We start from the raw sequence: 21123 nt of genomic DNA on the forward strand, positions 1-21123 counted from the left end.
TGAGCAAAGTGCTTAAAAACATTGGAGAGAACTAGCTAGTGCCTGGCATAGCTGATGATGCTTTAGCATCTGTTGATTTTTGAGCAGGATAAACAGTTATGCTTAACTGGTGAGAAAAATTCAGAACCAACTCAGGTGTCTGACCCTTGATGATGATGTCTATCCTCGCTGATGTTTTTCTTTTGCATTACAAGAAGCATCACGTTTCCTCTATATTTACACTAAAAAGAGAAATGCTACCTGAAACCCAGGATGCCTAGCTAAATAAGGGATGATGTCCATAAAAGCTGGGAGGACAAGAATAGAATAAAAAACAGTGCACGGAACTTGCTACTCAGATCATTAAGAAACTCTCTTTCAACATACTTTATATAACGATTCTCAGGTTTCACTTGTCCAGTGACAAATGTAAAACATGAAACCTGAGCTTTCAATGACCTTAGGTATTGCATTCAGGCAGTCTGGTATATAGCTTGTGTGTGATGCCCCTCTTGTTTATCATGTATTTAGTGGTTCTTTATTTCATTTTCATCAGAATAAAACGAAATGTTTATACTTGACTAAATTCCTTTCTTTCATGCTGCACATGCAAACAAGAAACTTTCTTTCACCTAACAGCAATAGTGGTAAAGGCATAGAAATGTCTAATTAATCACCTCACTTTGCCAGCTGTGGAAAGTAATGCATAACTAAAAGTCCTGTTAAATGAATCAATGATTTCAACCATGAACTTTTCTCCCAAAATGTTATGAATCCTGCCAGCCTGATAATGCACTGGACCTGGGAGTGTGAAATCTGTGTTATGTAGAGAGTAGCCAGTTAATTGATTCGCAAATTATTTAAAGTGTGTTGTAACCAAGGGAGTGCTTAACCCTAATGACAGCTAGACAGAGTTTAAAAAAGTTCATTTTTTTTCTGCTTTGGATTGTAATGAGCTAACAAGCTTAATAGAATGCCTAAAGAGAAGATGTACTTTTTTAAATATCCATTTTAGTTCAAATTAATTGTTTGTTTTTATTTATTTATTTAATTTTTTTAGCTTACAAAATAAAACTGAACACTTTATGTATAAATCCTCTAAACACAGTAATACCAGAAACTCGTGTGAAAGTTTCCATTGTTGCCACAGCTTCGACAATTTGGAAGATACACTTATTATTAGCATGCCAATCATTTTTGCTAATTTCAAGATGCCCAATTACTAATTGTGCCATATACTGTATACTACGCAATACAACACTTTTACTGTTTGTCCTTCATAAATTTTTGGCTAAACAGGTACTAGTCTGAAAACCATAATGTTTCTTTTCTATATATTTTATAAAAAAGAAAGACCTGAAGCAGCCTTTTTAAATTGCCATCCATATATGGATTGGATGAACCCAATATTACAATATGTTACTAAACGGTCAATAAAATGTTACTATTTTCAATGGTTGCCTTTACAGTATCAACCTTGCAATTTCAAAATATCAGCATATCAGATACAGTGATCATGAGCAAATGTGGGGTGACTTCAGTCTATACACAGTCATTTTTGCAATCTGTGCATTTGTTTATCTTCTCTGGTAAACTTAATAATACCCCAGACCTATTAAAGGCAGTTTATTCCTATCAGCCATGAAATTACTACACAGCATAAAGTGAAAGTATCACCCATAGCTGTGCTGAAATAAAACATATAAAGCATTTTGCAATTAGGCATGTCAGAGTGCAATACTCTTTCCCGGTCCGACAGGTTATATTATTGAGCTATTGAATATACTTTTCTAATTCATGCAAATCTATTAGTGCTTGATCAGTGAATTAAATACTGTTAAACTCAGATGTATCGGAATGGGACAACTCATGATGATAAGATGTACGGTGTTACAATTGCAATTTATGAAACAATGGTGGTGATTTTGTGGTATGTCAGCTGTTTCCTGCATAACAACGAGGGGGGGTAGGGGGGGAGTGGGGATGACGACCCCTTGCTTACCGACTAAGTGGCTGTATCTGTTTCCTAATATCAGGGAGCCTCTAATCTCAGCCCCATTAGCCAGCGCTGTCATTCAGACACACAGTGTCTGGCTGATTTAAATAAAATGAAATGAAGATAGTTGTTTCTGGTCCCTTGGCTTCACTCATTGCCATAAACATATGCTCCGCGCCCCGCTTCTTTCCATCTTATTTATGACTTTAATTTGTTGTGTGGGCTGCGCTCGAAATTAAATTTAATACAATTCTCCCAGGGACCCTGTCATATAATAACATGGTAATTTCTGTGTATCCTTTTGAAAAATGAGGAAATTAATTCTTCTTGACATGTTCTAATTATTCCAGTGTGAACGGCAAATCCGCTTTTCCCAGCCCCTGAAGTGTTATAGGCAAACGGCTGCTGTTCATTGCTGAGGTGCTAATGCTGACCAGCAGTGCGTTTAATTTGAAACATGAGCAGACACCTTTCAACACACCTTTCTAATGTTGGAGTGCTTTACACAAATTAATTCACTACTTATTTGGCAGCTTAGCCAGGGGAGGGGTGTGTGTGGGGGGGGGGGGGGGGAGCTCTGTTAGAATATCTGCATGGCCTTCCTTGAGGTTTTGTTTGCCTGTCTTGCAAGGTGGAAGTTCGAAAATAGGCTGTTTGTGATATGGAGCTGTATTTATCAATAAGACGAGGCTGTGCAGTGACTTTTTTCTTTCTCCTGCCTACCTTTTACACCTCGCTATGTGCAGCTGATAGGTTTTGAATGCTAATTTAATTAGACTGACATCGACAATTCCAAATGAAAATGTTTGCAACAGTACAACTATGGGGACATTATGAGGTGATTGCAGTGCTCTCTGTCACATCCCTGTGTGATTAGGGGTTTACGTCCAATTTCGAGGATGGATGTTAAGTTTCCTTAAGAGACTAGTCTTAATTAATTAGCGGAATGATATAGGTGTGGTTAGATCTGTGTAAGCTGATGCTCATTACAGTTGTACAGGGCGATTCCTGCCAGTAATACTCTTATCTAAGTGGCAGTCCAAATGCTAGGATCAAATCTAAAGGGTGTTACAGGTTCCTTCTCCACAACTTTACCCCCATCCATTTCCAAAGTGCCAAATAAAAAAAATAGGGTACAGTTCTAAAAAAAACAATTCAATTCACACTTAAAAACTTCTGTTAAGTTAAGTATTTTAAATCATAGAAAACCTGATGGATACAATTATGAACAGAAATACAGCATTTCTTTCTCCCCACCCTAAAACTGTCTATTAAAATCTACAAGAACATTTTTTTCAAATATTTTTTAACACCAGGCTTGTATTCAACATTTTGCACAGATCAAATAGAATTGAATGCATTGTCATAAATACTTGATGGGTAAGCAAATATAAGCATGTAGGTGCCAACAGGGATATGAATGCTAAAGGGTTAAAATAGGGTGCCCATCTGTTTATCACAAAGTTTCATATAACTACTTGTTTCCAACTAGGCTTTTTTTTTCTACTTTCAAACAGGATTATTAGCACATTCATACAAAACTACTTTATATGACTGAAAATACTGGCTTGCTTGGCTTCTCAGCTTTACTGATCCAATTTAACAAACATTCTTAATGAAAAATCATGTCTCATATATTTTTTAATAGGTTTCAGTATGTGGCTTTATCCAGCACCACAAGTATGCCATGGAATGCAAAGTCCCACAATAAATTCAAACCTTATGGAATTATTGATATTATTAATTGTCTGAAATTAAGACACCACAGTTGTTCCTATATGACATATTTTCTGAATGACAAGGCAATTACACTACTAGCTTGGTTTAAGTTAAAAAAAGAAATGTAATCGCTGTGCAACAAGGGAATCGAGAGATCAGACACGGCCAAGTGCATTGGTAGTTAATGCGGGATGTGCTCCCTGTTTAAAGCTCTATTGAATTTGAATGAAAACTCACTTTAATGTCCTCAATTAATCTTTCAAATTGATATGCTAACCTTGGAGATGGATTAGTCTCATCAGTGGCCGGATTCCTAAAGCTTAGTCCATAAGGAACGTATGTATTTAGCAAAGCTTACAATTTTTTTTTTATCAGACGTGTAGAATGGGGGTGGAGGGGGGCACATATAGTGCCTGTTCATTCACGTTAGCTATATAAAAGAAAATGCAGTCTTCTGCAACCACAGGGTGGTCACATCTTACTCATACATCCTGTAATATTATATCACAATCAAAATTATTTATAGTAAAAATGCACATTGAAAACAGATCAGTATCTTTTTTTGGTTTAGGATAATTCATAAATTATTTCTATCATTCTTAAACTACGTTTTGGAGCCTTTAGTTGAAAGAAACATACATCCCACAAATCCTGCTTTAGATCAGAGCTATAACCCCATAATGAATTTGGTGTGTGTCTTTTGAATTCAGAACAGAGTGTTCTACTGCATGTTGCTGTGCTCATTTAAGAGGACCACAGCATTATATTCAATGGGTGGAGTTAAGTCATAAATGCGGCATAGACATATAGCTACTTTTTTGTGTCACATCTCTGTGCGCCGCTTTCACCAGGTTTCATCACTTTTGTTTGGCCCAAGTAAAGGAACAATCACTGTCATTGTTGTAATGTGGAAGAACTTAGACGGATATTAGATGGGTGGAACTTTTGCAATGGTTGAAATGAGGCATTCATATGTGGCAAAAAGAGTGAACTTACAGCTATGGCCAAAAGTTTTGCATCACCCAGAATTTTAGGATTGAGACATTAATTTTAAAATACAACGTTTATCTTTTAGTACAGTATTTCATGTTAGATTTCAAAATGTCATATTTTTTTTTGGTCCTTTTTTTATTAAGTATATGGAAAACTACAAAGCGGTATGTAATCCAGTATGTTAATGTGGCATAATTCAGCAGTTAATTCTATAGGATGATGCAAAACGTTTGGCCATAGCTGCAAAGAGTTTTTATGTTAGGGTAAAATAGTCTAATTAATATTCTGAAAAATAGGTACACATTATATTATTTTGTTTCTTAAACATTCTTGACATAGAAACACCTGCTTTCATTAATGTAACAAATACAAGCACCAGAGCACTAACATGAACACACAAAACACCTAATATATTGCTAAAATCTGCCCAAAAGTACCATTCCATTGAATTCAATATCAGCATGGAGCGAGCTTCACATTCAAGCAACTGGAAAGGATGACTCTGCTGTGACTTTAGACAAACACATTGGAACAAATCAAATGATTGTAAAGAGCAGTTAAGCAGTTTAGGACACCATACGGCACATGGATAATCTGTCATAGATCTATATGCATGCGAATGAAGGAGGAGACCCTTTTGTGTTGGAAGTCCATCCAGTCTAACTCATGTACATATGCTGTTTAGAGTTACACACTAAACAAATCAAAGATTGCAATGGACAAGTGTTTACAAGAGTGGCTTTATGCCCAGTGTTTGCATCAATTAATTAATATTGACATTGCAATGCATTTTTGCCTTCTGAGCCATAAACAAAGTAATAATATCTCCTGCTCTGATATATTGACCTATAAAAGGCTCATAGAGCAGATTTCTTATGTAATACTGTACTCTTTATTTGATGTGGACTGAGGGTTAGAAACAACGCGGGTTGCCAAAGCCTAAATGACAGCAGCATGGAAGTAATTCAGCAGCCAGTTTCGCTGAAAGTTTGAAATCTGGGCTGTATTAGAGGAACGTGCAGAAGCTGTGTTAATTGCTAGCTTGTTTTCCATATGGTTCAGTTTTAATAGAGCGCATTTGTTGCAGATGGTCAGAAAGTGGGTTGAACAGAGCCTCAACTGGCTATGACTAATTCATAGAAGGCTTGTATTATACTTTTAATGTTGAACAGTCTTCAAAATTAAATAGAAAAACACTTTTTCATTTCATTCACAAATGTGGCCTAAGATAACTAAAATCCATTCTCCTCAATTTAGACTTGGACTTCGAGAATGAGCAAATAGAAAAGAGGGTTAGTCAGATTTTCCTTAATTGAGAACCCACACCACACCCAGCTTGGCTTCTTTCAAGACTATTTCAGTTATCTCCATCGTTCTAATACATTTCACTGCTTGTTCAGCTTAGGTAATGGAGTTTAAAAAGGGCCACTCAACAAGCGATAGAGAGGCTTGAATAAACATTAAGGCTAATACTATTCACACATAAGTCTCCCTTCATCTTTGCAGGTAAAGCATTGAGCAGCTTCTTTAATGGAATACTAATTGTTCGAGGTGGTGTTTTTTCTCAACCACTGACACTGCTCTTTGTTTCCTTTTCCATCACTCTATTTGGTGTATTATGAACCTATGAAAACAGGCAGTAGGCACCAGTGGTACTAACCTAGAATATTTTGTTGAAACATCTGGAAAATCAAAGCCAAAAAAAAAAAAAAAACTAACAGAAAATAATAAAACATGATCCTTTTAGTGTTGTTTCATCTTTTTGAATTGTTAATTAGAAACAGTGCATCTTTATTTATAAATCTTGGAAGTTTACATTGTATAACCATCCATTTTCTTGATGCTTGATGCTTTTATGAGATTTTGCATAAAAAAACCCTAAATTGTTGTGATAATGCACTTAAACTCCAGTCTGATTAAATATACAGTTATTTTTCTCATGAGAAAAAAAACATGAAACATCTCACATTATTAATATGCAAACCGTTTACCATGTGTATTCATCTAGAGCTTAAGAAAGACAGCAGTTGTTCCTATATGTATGTTTGTTTGTTTGTTTGTTTGTTTGTTTGTTTGTTTGTTTGTTTGTTGTGTGAGACTGAAATAACATTTTGTTTTTGTTCGAATGTTGCCAAGGCAGAAGCTGAACTACAGTAATAAAAGCTGAGAGACAGCATCTTGCCTGCTCTTATGGCTGAGGAGATACGGTTCGATAGCTTTGTGCAGTTCATACTGTTGTTTTCTCGCATTGTCACTGAAATACCCTCCTTATTATCTGAATGGGACATGTTGTGGACTGACCTAGCCTCAGATACCTGACTGTGTGAAAAGTCTCAGTTACATCCATTGGGCCTTTAATGCCCGGTGCCCTGCTAAGTGCCGCACTTCTGAAAGATGTGATGTCCTTGGGTTAACAAGGCTATTTGTCCTGTCTTTCTGGGGTTGGTCTTAAAAGTCACAGTTGCACAGCAGAGCCTAATAAAGACAGAACAGTGAGTAAAAAATAAGATCATATTTTTTTGTTAGCAAGATTTGTGAATTGTGTCATTTCATATCTGCAAGAATTATAAATTGAAAAATATATTTCAGAAAGAAGTGGTTTATTGTGCATCACGGTGCCAGACTACATTCCACATTTTAAAAGTTAGTATTTGCTTGTAAATGTTCCAGTGACTTGATATGAAGGCTTTTATAAATAACGTTTTTAGCAGACATGTTTGGTACAGTGTAACTACAGTATTAATTACAGAACGGTTTCCAGAGTAAACTTCTAATTTAAAGTTTAGTTACACACACATAGTTTACACCATCACAATAAGTGTAGTAACTGCACTATGTAGTAATGGCACTTGAAGTACACTCAAAGTTTAGACGTTCTTGCAGTTCTGGAAGCACAAATTAATTGCACTTCTATAAATGTATTTACTGAGTCATCTGATAGTATTATAGCATTGCAACTCAAGAAGCCTTTTATCCCAATGTGCAAATTTGTGAAGACCTGTAAAAAAGAGAAATTACATTATAGCCACACGTGGTGCTTGTGGGTGCCCCTCCCTCAGGAGCTGTGGCAGGCTGGTACAGGGCATTTTGTGGCCAGGCTTCCAGGAGCCATAGAAGCCTGGCCACACATGCTCTGCAGCTAGAACCCCACGGCTGCTGGAGAGACAGGAGTGGGAGGAGGCATTTGTTTAGCACAAGCGTTTCATCAGGCGGGTGTTCGGAAGTGCTGTATGCAAATAGATAGTGCTTTATGGAAGGGGTATATTTGTATGATCCAGGGGAGGGGAAGGTTTCGGGGCTTTTAAACACTTTTACCGCCAATATTTATTGCTTGTGCATAAGTTAATAGTTAATGTTATTTTGTATGTATTTCTCCTGCCACAGAACCCCAAATCCTGAAATGGAGAGCTTTCTTCGTAGCAGCTTTATACTGAGGTTAGTTCATTTTTTTGTTGTTGTTATTGTGCAACAGTAATCACCTGGAAGATCAGATTCAAGTATGCAAATATGGAGACACTCAGAACGAAACTAAGGGCTCTGCAATGACGCATTTCAGAACACAAATGATTTGAGCTTCATGAAAAGCTGTTCTTAGACATTGTGCGTATTTATTCTTGCTGTGTTTGTGAAAAGCAAAAAACTCAACCAATTGAGCAAACACGTCCTGTGGCGGTACTTTTTCTAATGAAGTATCCATGCTGTCATTACTCTGTGGAAATAAATACCAGTTAATGAAATTACCTACCATTCCTAGTCTGAGCAACCTCAAACAGGGCCTCGTGTTGTACTGTAATTAGTGGAATCTCATTTAAAGAAACTGTATTTTCCTTTTAAGCTAGTGTCAGCCAAACGTAACTAAACCTAATGCATTTGCTTTGATACTATTGCTGCTTTCAAATTGATTGCATCTATGTAATGAAGGTAATTTATTTGATTAAACGTACATTAATTCCTTCCTAACTTATGCAAACCTAACTGAAATAAAATAAAATTACTGTGGGAGGCATATGGTTACAGGTTAAAAGTCGATTTATTTCTTAAACAATACTTGTGATATTTAAAAAATAGATTTAATCTATTAAATGTAAATAATTTAGAGGTTATATATATATATATATATATATATATATATATATATATATATATATATATATATATATATACACACACTACCGGTCAAAAGTTTTAGAACACCTCCATTTTTCCAGTTTTTATTGAAATTTACGCAGTTTAATGTCTCAATGTACTCTGAAATTAAAGCATAGAACAAATAAACAATTGGAGATAAAAAAGAAATCATGGAATTGTTTTGTTTAACAAAATTTAATCTAAATTTTTGACTCATCAAAGTAGCCACCTTTTGCAGATATAACAGCCGAACACACTCGTGGCATTCTTTCTACAATGGAAATCAAATATTGTTCGGAAAGTTCTTCCCAACACTGTTGCAGAAGTTCCCACAAATGTGTTGCACTTGTAGGTTGCTTTGCTTTCACCCTTCTGTCCAGTTCATCCCAAACCAGCTCGATGGGGTTTAAGTCTGGAGACTGTGCTGGCCATTCCATGATTTGAAGCCTACCGTCTTGTTCTTTTCTTCTAAGGTAGTTCTGACATAGCCTGCAGGTATGTTTTGGGTCATTATCTTGCTGTAGGATGAACCCCTGACCAACTAGGCGTATACCAGAGGGTATTGCATGGCGCTGCAAAATGCTGTGGTAGCAGTTTTGGTTCAGGGTGCCACTCACTCTGTGCAAGTCACCGACTCTGGATCCAGCAAAAGAGCCCCAGACCATCACGCTTCCTCCTCCATTTTTTGACAGTTGGTGTCACACACCGAGGAACCATCCTTTCGCCTACTCGACAGCATACACAAAACCCTGCGTGATGAACCGAAGATTTCAAATTTTGATTCATCGGTCCATAAGACCTTCTTCCAGTCTTCAGTAGTCCACTGGCGGTGCTTCATGGCCCAGGCAAGCCTCTTTTTCTTATTTTGCCATCTTAGCAATGGCTTTCTTACTGCCACTCGACCTGTCAAACCTGCAGCTCGAAGTCTTCTCTTCACAGTTGAAACTTAGACTTGCTTACTTCGACCAGTGTTAAGCTGTGCTTGAAGCTGTTGTCCTGTGAGCCGCCTATCACGCAAGCTGTTGACTCTCAGAAACTTGTCTTCTGATTCTGTTGTGGCTTTGGGTCTGCCAGACCTCTTCCTGTCAGAGTTTCCTCCAGTTTCCAAGTGCCTTTTCATGGTGTAGGAAACTGTACTCACTGACACCTTGGCTTTCTTTGCAATTTCTCTAAAGGAAAGACCTACACTTTTAAGGGTTATAATGGTCTGTCTGTCTTCCTTTGTTAATTGCCTTTTTCTTGCCATTATGAGAGCAATATACTACTTCCTGCAGTACAATACTGTCCAAATAATGCTTAAGAGGGTGCAGTAATACAGTCTGTTCCAACACTGCTTTTATACAGACAGAGGGTTTGTAAGTAATCAACAAAAGTTGGGACACCTGTAGGAACTGTTAGCATCAACTTTCAAGGCTTAATTTACTTCCATTGCTGCAGAACATCTGTAAGTTGTTAACCCATTACTTGTTCCCTGAAAAAGGCCTTTTTGTATAACTCTGAAATGTACATTATTTTTTCAGTTTTTGGTAACCTAAACTTTTTTTTTAACCTCTGGCAGTTTACCGCTTACGTTTGTACCATTTCAGGTTATTCACTGGACTTGAACTGCTTAAATTTAAAAAGAAACTGGAAAAATGGGGGTGTTCTAAAACTTTTGACCGGTAGTGTGTGTATATATATATATATATATATATATATATATATATATATATATATATATATATATATATATATACAGTGCCTTGCAAAAGTATTCAGACCCCTGACCAATTCTCTCATATTACTGAATTACAAATGGTACATTGATATTTCGTTCTGTTTGATATTTTATTTTAAAACACTGAAACTCAAAATCAATTATTCTAAGGTGACATTGGTTTTATGTTGGGAAATATTTTTAAGAAAAATAAAAAACTGAAATATCTTGCTTGCATAAGTATTCAACCCCACACATTAATATTTGGTAGAGCCACCTTTTGCTGCAATAACAGCTTTAAGTCTTTTTGGGTAAATATGTATCAGCTTTGCACACAGTGTCGGAGTGATTTTGGCCCATTCTTCTTGGCAGATTTGCTCCAGGTTGTTCAGGTTGGTTGGACGACGCTTGTGGACCGCAATTTTCAAATAGTGCCACAGATTCTCAATGGGATTGAGATCAGGAGTTTGACTGGGCCACTGTAGGACATTCACCTTTTTGTTCTTGAGCCACTCCAATGTTGCTTTAGCCTTGTGCTTGGGATCATTGTCCTGCTGAAAGGTGAATTTCCTCCCGCTTCAGTTTTTTAGCAGACTGAAGCAGGTTCTCTTGCAGTATTTCCCTGTATTTTGCTCCATCCATTCTTCCTTCAATTTTAACAAGATGCCCAGTCCCTGCTGATGAGAAGCGTCCCCACAGCATGATGCTGCCACCACCATACTTCACTGTAGGGATGGTGTGTCTTGAGGCATGGGCAGTGTTAGGTTTGCGCCACACATAGCGCTTTGAGTTTTGGCCAAAAAGCTCTATCTTGGTCTCATCTGACCACAAAACCTTTTCCCACATCGCAGCTGGGTCACTCTCATGCTTTCTGGCACTTTTTGAGTAATGGCTTCTTCCTTGCCACCCTCCCACACAGGCTAGTGTTATGCAGAGCTCTTGATATGGTTGACTTGTGAACCATTACTCCACTGCCAGCCACTGAACTCTGTAGCTCCTTCAAAGTGATTGTTGGCCTCTCTGTGGCTTCTCTCACAAGTCTCCTTCTTGTTTGAGCGCTGAGTTTTGAGGGACAGCCTTTTCTTGGCAGTGCCTGGGTGGTGTGATGCAGCTTCCACTTCCTCATTATTGATCCAACTGTGCTCACTGGGATAACCAAACACTTGGATATTATTTTGTACCCTTTCTCTAATCTATGCATTTGTATTACTTTATCTCTAACTTCTGTAGAATGCTCTTTGGTCTTCATTTTCCTTCAGATTCACAGCCTGACCAATGATCCTTCAACAGTGGGGTTTTTATCCAGAAAATGTGACAGCAACTTTAATGGTTCACATGTGGAGGCCAATGGTAAGGTAATTGTGTCCTCGTTAGGGCAATTTCTTTCATCGGTGTAAACTGGGAGCTTCCACAGCACAGGGGTTGAATACTTATGCAAGCAAGATATTTGCAAGTTTTTTTGTTTTTCTTAAAAATATTTCCCAACATAAAACCAATGTCACCTTACAATAATTGATTTTGAGTTTCAGTGTTTTAAAATAAAATATTAAACAGAACGAAATTTCAATGTACCATTGGTAATTCAGTAATATGAGAGAATTGGTCAGGGGTCTGAATACTTTTGCAAGGCGCTATATATATATATACACACCCAATATTAATTAGGCATGCCGAATTCCCTATGTAGTGTGGTTAATAATCCAAATGTTGAATGCTAATAGGCAAGATTTTCAATAAACTTTATTCTGAGACCAGTAAAATTAATTGATGCGCTTTCCTGGTTCTCAGATCTAAAATGTAGATCCCAATGAAGGCACAGCTAAGTAGCAAGATATTTTATTACAAGAAGAAAAGGTACACAGCTTAAAATTGAACAGCTGGGCACATAAACCTGGCATTTTAAATTGAGAGAGTTGGAAATTAGTTATGCAAGTATCTTTTGAAGATTACTCAAGACTGGTTATCTTGACCCTTCTAATAGCTCTGTGTTTTGAAGATTAAGTGGGTTGTAAAGTTTTGATTGAGTTGGCATTTTCACAGTGAGTTATAGCCATTGTGCTGGAAAAAAACAAGAGGGAATCTATTGTGGTGGTCCTCTCGCCATGTCAGAATTGCAATTCATGATTTCACTGTCTGCTCTGCAGGAGGGTCTGTGGTCCAGTGGTTAAAGAAACAGGCTTGTAACCAGGAGGTCCCCGGTTCAAATCCCACCTCAACCACTGACTCATTGTGTGACCCTGAGCAAGTCACTTAACCTCCTTGTGCTCCGTCTTTCGGGTGAGACATCGTTGTGACTCTGCAACTGATGCATACTTCACACTCCCTAGTCTCGTATCTTGTAAAGTGCTTTGTGATGGTGGTCCACTATGAAAAGCGCTATATAAAAAAAAAGCTTATTATTATTATTTTTATTATTATTATTGGAGTAGAGTAGAAACAAAAATACTAGGGTTACATTGCTTTCAATTTGTGTTAAATGAAAAGCAGAAAGGTCTTTGCCTTCTGATGAAGATGTGCTGAGAAACATCATGGTATTGACGTTAGACTCAAACACATGAAACAACTCTCAGCATAGTCGCTGTAATGAAAAGAAGGAATGTTTTTTTTAAAGAAGCATTCTGCATGCAGGTGCCAGGTACAGTGAAAGAAGCGCTGTTCTTATTTAATGGCAGTGTATTCCTATGGCAACTGTTGTGTACACAAACAATGCCTTTCGTGCACTAATGTTTCATCTCTATAATATGCTGTGAATGCTTTACCTACGCGAGCAGCTATAGGCTGCGTATTTCAAAGGTTTTTAATTTAGCGCAGGGGGCTGCATGGTCAACTGGCAGCAGGTCATTAGCATTTCCTTTAGCCTTTTTTCCCTCCACACAATAATGCACTACATGCTAATTAGAGGGTTCTAAAAGCTGAGCAACCTGTTTAAAAATCACACATTTTAATTTGTGGCTTTAATGGCTGTATTATGAAAACTACCTACCACGATGATTTCTGTTTTAGTGTAACAGTGGCTGACAACATTTAAAACTTCACAATGTGACCTTTGGCTTGGATAAAAAGCTGTTTTATAACAATTTCCTTTTGTTCTTTGTTTAAGCCACTACTCCAAAACAGGCTCTGATTAATCCAAATAAATGCATCATTACAGTCCTAATCCACATCCTTTCTGTCAATGTCTGTTTTAATTAAATGAGAATCGCCAGAAGAAAGATATCACGCACAGGGCTGTGATTGGAGAAGGGAGCAACGGACAATCAGACTAAGATTAAAGCAAGGCTATGCTTTGCTTTGCCCTTTTGCTTGGCCAGTGTTTTTTGTCTTTTAGGGATGGAAAAGGCAACTTGTTTAAGCCCATAAACACAAGCACATATTTTATCAAGTAACTTAAGTAGGTCAAAGGAGGATGTGTCTCAGTTGAATTATTCAAAAGTATGACAGCAACTCAATCATATGTTTAAATAATAATAATAAAAATAATAATATTTTATATAGCACCTTTCGTAGTGGACCACCATCACAATGCGCTTTACAGAGGTAGGCTGTGAACTATGCATTATATGCTGAGTCACTTACAATAGGACATTGATTTAACATCTCATCCGCAGGATGGAGCACAAGGCGGTTAAATGACTTGCTCAGGGTCTCACAGGATTTGAACCGGTGACCTTCTGGTTACAAGTCCTTGCCTTTAACGCTGGACCACACTGCCTCCTTAAAGTTACTGATACAGTTTTATCTGTTTTTGTGTAATAGTAAGTCAATGCATTTCAAGAAATACTCTAAATGATACAAGATTTTAGAAATGGGAAAGGATTTGTTCAGATATATATATATATATATATTTTCAGATTTCAAAAAATAAATAGCAAAATGTGTTTATAGCGTTTACTGTGTAGTTTACTGCATACAACATACAGTCCCTCTCATAAGAGAATGGATCTTTGACCCACTATCCTATATTTAAAAAAAAGTATAATTGTGGAGTGAGTGCATGACGTCTATGCTCATTGTGCATTGTTCTAAGAAAACTTCAGTGCTGTATTACAAATGAGCAGAGATAGAGAAGACTAGGTTTGGTTTCTTTCTCAAATATGACAGACGTCAGGTGCAATAAACACTATACACAACAATAACGGGAGAAATTTTGCAACAGCTCGTTACAAGAAAAAAAAATGTTTTAACTAGTACAGCATTTAATATATTAGCAGTATTAATTAAAAAATGAACCCAGTATATACGTCAAAATCGTTCGTAAAGGAAACCAATTGCTACGACAGCCCTCAGTTAATCCCAATGGAGAGGACCTCCTCCCACATCTCTGCCATTATTTGATGTAATGAAAAGAGAAAATGTGTAACAGTGAGATTGTTAATTAATTTAGTCTAACAAGATGAAGATAAATGAAGCACACAGTGGTTTGACTAGGCAAAGGGGCCCACTTAGCATTCCTTCTTTTTCTTCTCTGTTATCCTGTGCACACAATAGTAAATTCAAGTGTAAAAGGTACAGTGTGTCTTTTCTCCAAGGCCTTGCTAACAAGAGTTAGTAATAATACTAAATGCACATTCAGATTGGGTTACTCTGAAGACTCATTTAGATGTAATGTATTAGATCTAGATGAATACAGTATGCTATGATAAGTAGTTAATTACACTACAGTATGCAAGATGTAAATGGGTGTTCTTTTCCTCTTAGAGATATTGAATTATTGAACATGAAGACCCTTTCCTTGGTAGAGAAACCAAGCTTTCAAATAAATGCCCTTTTATTTTAAAAAATAAAATAATAATATAGTAGTGGATAAAGCAATTATTTTAGATGTTTAATTTAGATGTTGGATGTTTTGAGATACTGGCATTAATAAACATTTTAACTATTTGTTTTTCATAGACATTGCTTTCCCATTTGAATTTGAGTGAAATGGTGTTTTGCTTTGATGAGAGAGAAAAAATAAATGTAACTCTTGTTGTCAGTTAGTGCTGGGAGATTTATTTGCCAGCTATTTTCTTCCCTGATCTTTTTCAGCTCTTGAGTGTGTGTGATTTTAGCCAAGCAGGAGACAATTGTTTGATCTTTTTTTTGTGTGTTCTAAGGCTGTGTTAAGCTTATCTCACTGCGCCACAACACCCCAGCGTTGAAGAAGATGTAAAAACTGTATGTATGTACAGACTGTATCTTTATGTGGTTACAGCCTCTCAGAACTGAATGGCCTTCTGTAAGTGTGTTCTGAGGCTTGGTGATTCAGGAGGATTTTTATAAAAGCAAGACAGTTGTCCTCTTCCACACCCTTTTCAACAAATCAGCAGTCTATCAAGGATTTTAACTGCAGACAACACTACACGGTGCCTGGAAGCAGCACAGACCAATCATTATGGCATCCATTCTCCAGCCCTTTATTTTTCAAGTCTGCAACTATAGGTTGTTGATTGTGGACAGCACCAGAACAATTATGTTCTCTGTTTAGTGGCAGTGGAGCATTTTAATGCCCTCTCTTAATAATGGTCTCATTATTGTTATTCTTAGACTAGGCCTCAGGAGGAGGAATAGTTGCTGGAGGTACGTCATTATTTGGCAAATTTGGATTAGCTCATCAATATGGCTAAAATAGTAGCTAATTAAGGCAGCGAGCTCCACAACCAGCTTTCTAGCTCATGAGTTAAAAGGTAGCACTTGATAGGCCTTTAATGTGAAAAAAGGTGGTTAAAAGAGGGATTAGAGCTGTTGCCATGGTAACCCCAACTTCCAAGGGAACCTCCAAGAGGGAACAATGAATTTGTGTTTCTCCACCACCTTGGTGTAAAAAATAGTTTTTGTTCTGAAAGGACAGGGCCCTTTTTAATGGAATTCAAGCTAATGGGCTCTGTAGTGTTAGTTGTTAGGAGAGACAACGGATGATAAGAGAGATGAAAGGTCATGGCGCAATCCAAGGGCAGCAAAGGTCGTTATCTCAAGTAACAATACCAAGTATGTTTTGTTGTATTATTTGTTACCGACTATCAAGCCAGCCACTGAACCAAATACCTGTAGCTTAGCCAATTGAATCCGGAAAACAAAGAGAACACTTCACAGTTCAGTACAAAAGCTTTACCAGTATATACAGTTTTATTACTTATTTTCTGGTTCCAGATAAACCCAAAGTAAAACATTCCCAAAGGTATTTTTTTTACAAAGTTTTTACTGCTGTAAAAACTGCCCATCAGATATTGTTTGGAATAATTCCTGTATTTTAGAAACCAAGTTCACAGTTTTTTCCTAAGCAGAAGCAACCCTGGAGAATACAGGTTGCTGCAATATTTTTGTATTTCTTTCTGGCACTTATTCTCAGTTCTGATAACAGACATCTGGAGACAGTTTCAGACTTACACTGTAAATAATTTGATGCTTGTAATCAAAAATGTTTTATACTCCTACACTGTAACACATGCATGCATGCACACAGCTTGTTCTGCTTAATTGGTAACAATAATGATGACGACTCACAACAAAAGCATCACAGAGTTATGATCTATGTGTTTCTCCCCGCATTTTCTGTTTCTTATTGCAAGTAAAATATGCCTGTTTGCCTGTAGACTAATTTATGGTTTAGGCCACTGCTACAGAAATACAGGTTAATGAATTTGGCATACTGTTGAAGGTTGAATATTAATCCAGCTACAGAGAAAGGTACTGAGCTAGATGTTGCTATAAAAGGAGGGGAGTGGTATAATGGAAACTGAGCATTAGGATAATTTAACAGGCAATTTTGCTATATTTCTTTTTTCTATTGGCATAGATAGTCCCCTTGAACTGTAATCCTATATAACACAGATACAGCATGTTAAATCATCCTTACTTTTCCATGAGGATGAGCCTAAATGGTTGAAACAACCTTTTTTTTTGTAAGTACTTGAGGTTAGCCTTGAAGTGTAAGGACATTTGCAATCAGTAGCTAGTAGAATGGAAAGAGAGAAACTAGAGAAATTCTGTCAGTGTTTGGCTGTTCATGAATTTAATGCATGTCTGGTCATCCCTTACACCATGAGACTCCTGATGCAGAATGTACAGAATAGCAATATCTTTACTAGCATTATTTTAAAGCATTTTATAATTGTACTCTGGGTCATAGTAAACTGCGATCTGGAATACCCCAGGGTGTGGTTGTTAACCAGTAATGTGTGAGACCCCCTGGTACGGTATTTTAGCACTGGAGAGCAAAGAACAGGGAGCTTCCAAGGTCAGACTATCTGCCACTCTACCTTAACCCCAGCTCCTGTACAGCACTCCCTTTGCATTCAGCCTTATGTTCTCCATCTGAGCCGAGTCTTTCTATTTAGGTTTCAATTAGTGCCAGCAATGATGTTGGCTTTGAGATTAAGACTTCTGCCCTCTAGGAATCAGAGCTCGCTGTACTATGATTTTGCACGGCAATCAGATAGAAGCTGATGAATTGTACAGCATGTGTAATTATAAGAGTTATTGAATATTCAGATTGGTAGAGATCTAGTGACCAGTTGACTCTGGGTATGATATTCACAGTGAATTAACTCGAACTGTATCTTTCAAGCCACATAGTTATAATGAGAAGGCCAGTGCACATCATTAGTCAATTACAGTCTCTAAAGGGGGATTACATTAAACACCACAGGGGCATGTTATGACCTGCTTTATTTCCTTGTTCTGTGGCACTGCTCAACCAAACTTACTCATAGGAGGGTATATTCAGCGAGCAGATTTTGTCATTTTCCTCAAGCAGAGGTGGGATTCACAAGATTCAAACACTTGGCTGTATCAACCCCCAAAAAACAAACACAACAAAAAAAAAAACAATGATGTATTTGGTAATATTATATACCTTCCAAAAATCTATTTTCAATGACCCTTGCAGTTGAAATACTTTCTACGAGAACAACCTTTTAATCTGAATACAGGATAGAAACACGCCACTATAAGATTCTTAGCCAAACCACCACAATCTGGATTTGTTGGGAAACACATTGCTTCAGGGTTTATGTTTCTGAAATGCTGAGCTTATTTGCATGTTTTACACCTAGAAGAAAATTCTGATATGAGACTATCTACAATCTGTTATTCTATAAAATCAAGTGTGCAACCAGTCTGTAAACAATAGCAGGAAGAAGTCAAATTTTAGAGGGAACATTTGAACTGGTACCATACCCATTCTATTAATAATACAATGATATATTACTAAATGCGTTAAAATAAGGTATTAATAACTTGGTGGTACTATATTTGCGATACTGTCAGAAACAACAAATGACAATATTTAAGAGACTTTTTATGAAAGGAAACAAAGCTTTAAAGCTGTGTTAAAATGCAGATATGAATCTGGATCTTTGCTTACAGTCTAATTTTGTGCCATAACTGCTCTCCCAATGTAGAGTACAATTATACACTTTTAGTATGCAGTATTTATGGTTACTTTTTTTTGTATGAGGGTGTTTGTGTTTCTGCTACGGTATGTTTAATTCAGAAAACCCATTTCAGTAAAATGCTTTTGTGATAAAAGGATCGTTCATTGCTCTGGCAACTCATTGATTCTTCTGTGTGATCAGTGATGGTTGCATAGACCTGTCTACTCCTGAGTTTATTTCATAAAAGACATCTTGGACTTTGGGATTCCTGCAGTAACACATCTTATGATTTAGAAATAGGCCACATACTGAAAAGCTAATTATTGAATTGATACTAAATAGACATTAGCGTGGTGGACCATCAGTCCAATATGGATAGTAATGTGTTCTTTTTAATGTTGATGTTTTGTTTAGAGGTCACGTTTTAACATTCTGTCTCTTTGTTTTTCAAAGTGTTTCATAAAAAATTTAGACTAAAACTAACTGGAATTTCTGTTGTAATTGCTCTGTAAAGGCAGGCCATCTGCAAGCATTATACTTTCATGTTGTTTAATAATTTAGTAAAATGTGTTTTTTCCTTTTCAAACCAGACATTGTATTAAAAAATACAGATAACACAGCAAAAGGTAATAAGCATGGCATTCAAATTATATATGTGCAATAGGCCCTTTCTTGGCGACACAATTATACAATGTTTGCTTACTATATATACTGTATGTATATTAGGGTACCATGTTATGAATTGTATATATTACCTATGGAACTGCCTTTAAACATGTTAACCTTTAATTTCTTTTTAAACTTGATTCTTAGAAAGTATATGAAAGCTGTTGTGACTTTTTGGAAACCCTGCAAAATACACCACTGGGTGTATTTTAGTGACCTAAAGACCGGTAGATCTAAATACCATCAGCCCTGCTTATTTATGGACACCTATTAGCATTACTACATACAATAAAAGCAGTGAAATGAGGTCCTCAGAAAATCAGATTTATAAATTTTAAGGCAGTGTTCCTGAGATCTGCCACCATTTAGATTAAATACACCAGACTACAGTTTTCTTAATATACATATATATGCTATTCAGTGTTTTGGAACCAGATGTTTTTTGCATTAAACAGGAAAAATCCTTTGGAGACCTTACTTTGTCTTAATATTTGAGAATTCTGCTCATACATTTAAAGGACCACGTTTCCCTGAGAGAACATCAAATATTTTCACACTATAGCATGAACTAGACTGTAGGCATTTGGAAGTGTTTACTGGTATTTCAAAGACTTTTCTTTGTGTGGCCTGAACTAGGTTGACCACAGATGGCTTGTGGGTTAAAAAATACCTGGAGACAACAGGAATCCAGTTTCCTAATCTACAAAAAAGGCTTTCAAATACATTTTTTGTGGAACTCTGTGAGAAATTCTTAGATTCTTACTCGAAATATAAATTGTTACCTTTGACAAGTTAACTATTTAATGTTTAAGAAAATTAAAAGCATTTCCAAAAAAAAAAAAAAAAAAAAAAAGTACTTTTCCATTTATTTTCTACAACCAGCTGTTGAAATGTGAAAAAAATGTAAATGAATAAAGGAAATGTGTCTGTAAAGCCTAAACTGGGAATAAGTGGCCTGCTACTAAAAATACAAGATTATCGCTTAGGACTCGAGCTTAGGCTCAATTTTGCCAGCGAGTGCCGTTTGGGTTAATTTGGTCCACATGCTTCCGATAAGTCCATGGAAACAGATGAGACAAATAAATCATATTTTATTCTTGTTAAAATGTTAGCATTTCTCTTTTTATTTAATGACCTTTTAAGACAAGCATTAAGCATACTAGTTATCAAGTATGTGCCGTACATGTAGTGCAAGTTATTCCATTGTATTCTTACAGTCCATGATACAGTAAACCGCTTTCCTTTTGTCTTGAAACTGTGTTAAGTTAAGGTAAGGCCATGTTGACTACTTTTATACTTGTTTAACAAGCTTAATTACACATTAGTATACTTTAGTAATGTTGTAGTTTTACTGCACTGCACTGAGTTCAGTGTAGATTCTAAACCTGTGCATTGGATAATGCCATCCTTTTTTTTATAAGTCGGATTCTATTTTAATACCCTGATAACTGACATATTGCAAGTTGACCTTTGCTATCCCATAGCTATTGTTTACAGATTGGTTACACATTCTGTTGGCTGTGAAATACACATCTGCTGTCTCAGTGTTCCGTGGAAAAGCTATACAGCAAAAGCTAAAGGTGCGTGTGTGT

The 21123-nt window shown here is 36.7% G+C and overlaps 1 protein-coding gene across 10 annotated transcripts in view; it reads left to right on the forward strand.

The window, feature by feature from the left end:
• Positions 1–21123, forward strand: part of LOC117434574 (transcription factor SOX-6) — a 167278-nt gene that overhangs the window by 31421 nt on the left and 114734 nt on the right. For 7 of the 10 annotated variants that reach the window (XM_059002998.1, XM_059002996.1, XM_059003001.1 and 4 more), the window contains one exon: positions 8072–8122. The exons of the other annotated variants lie outside the window; for them this stretch is intronic. In XM_059002998.1, coding sequence (XP_058858981.1) covers positions 8088–8122 — 35 coding nt within the window. In that variant the 5' untranslated portion in view covers positions 8072–8087. The remainder of the gene's footprint in view (positions 1–8071; positions 8123–21123) is intronic. 10 annotated transcript variants of the gene reach the window in all.

The sequence above is a fragment of the Acipenser ruthenus genome, chromosome 28 (assembly GCF_902713425.1).
Source record: "Acipenser ruthenus chromosome 28, fAciRut3.2 maternal haplotype, whole genome shotgun sequence".
NCBI lineage: Eukaryota > Metazoa > Chordata > Actinopteri > Acipenseriformes > Acipenseridae > Acipenser > Acipenser ruthenus.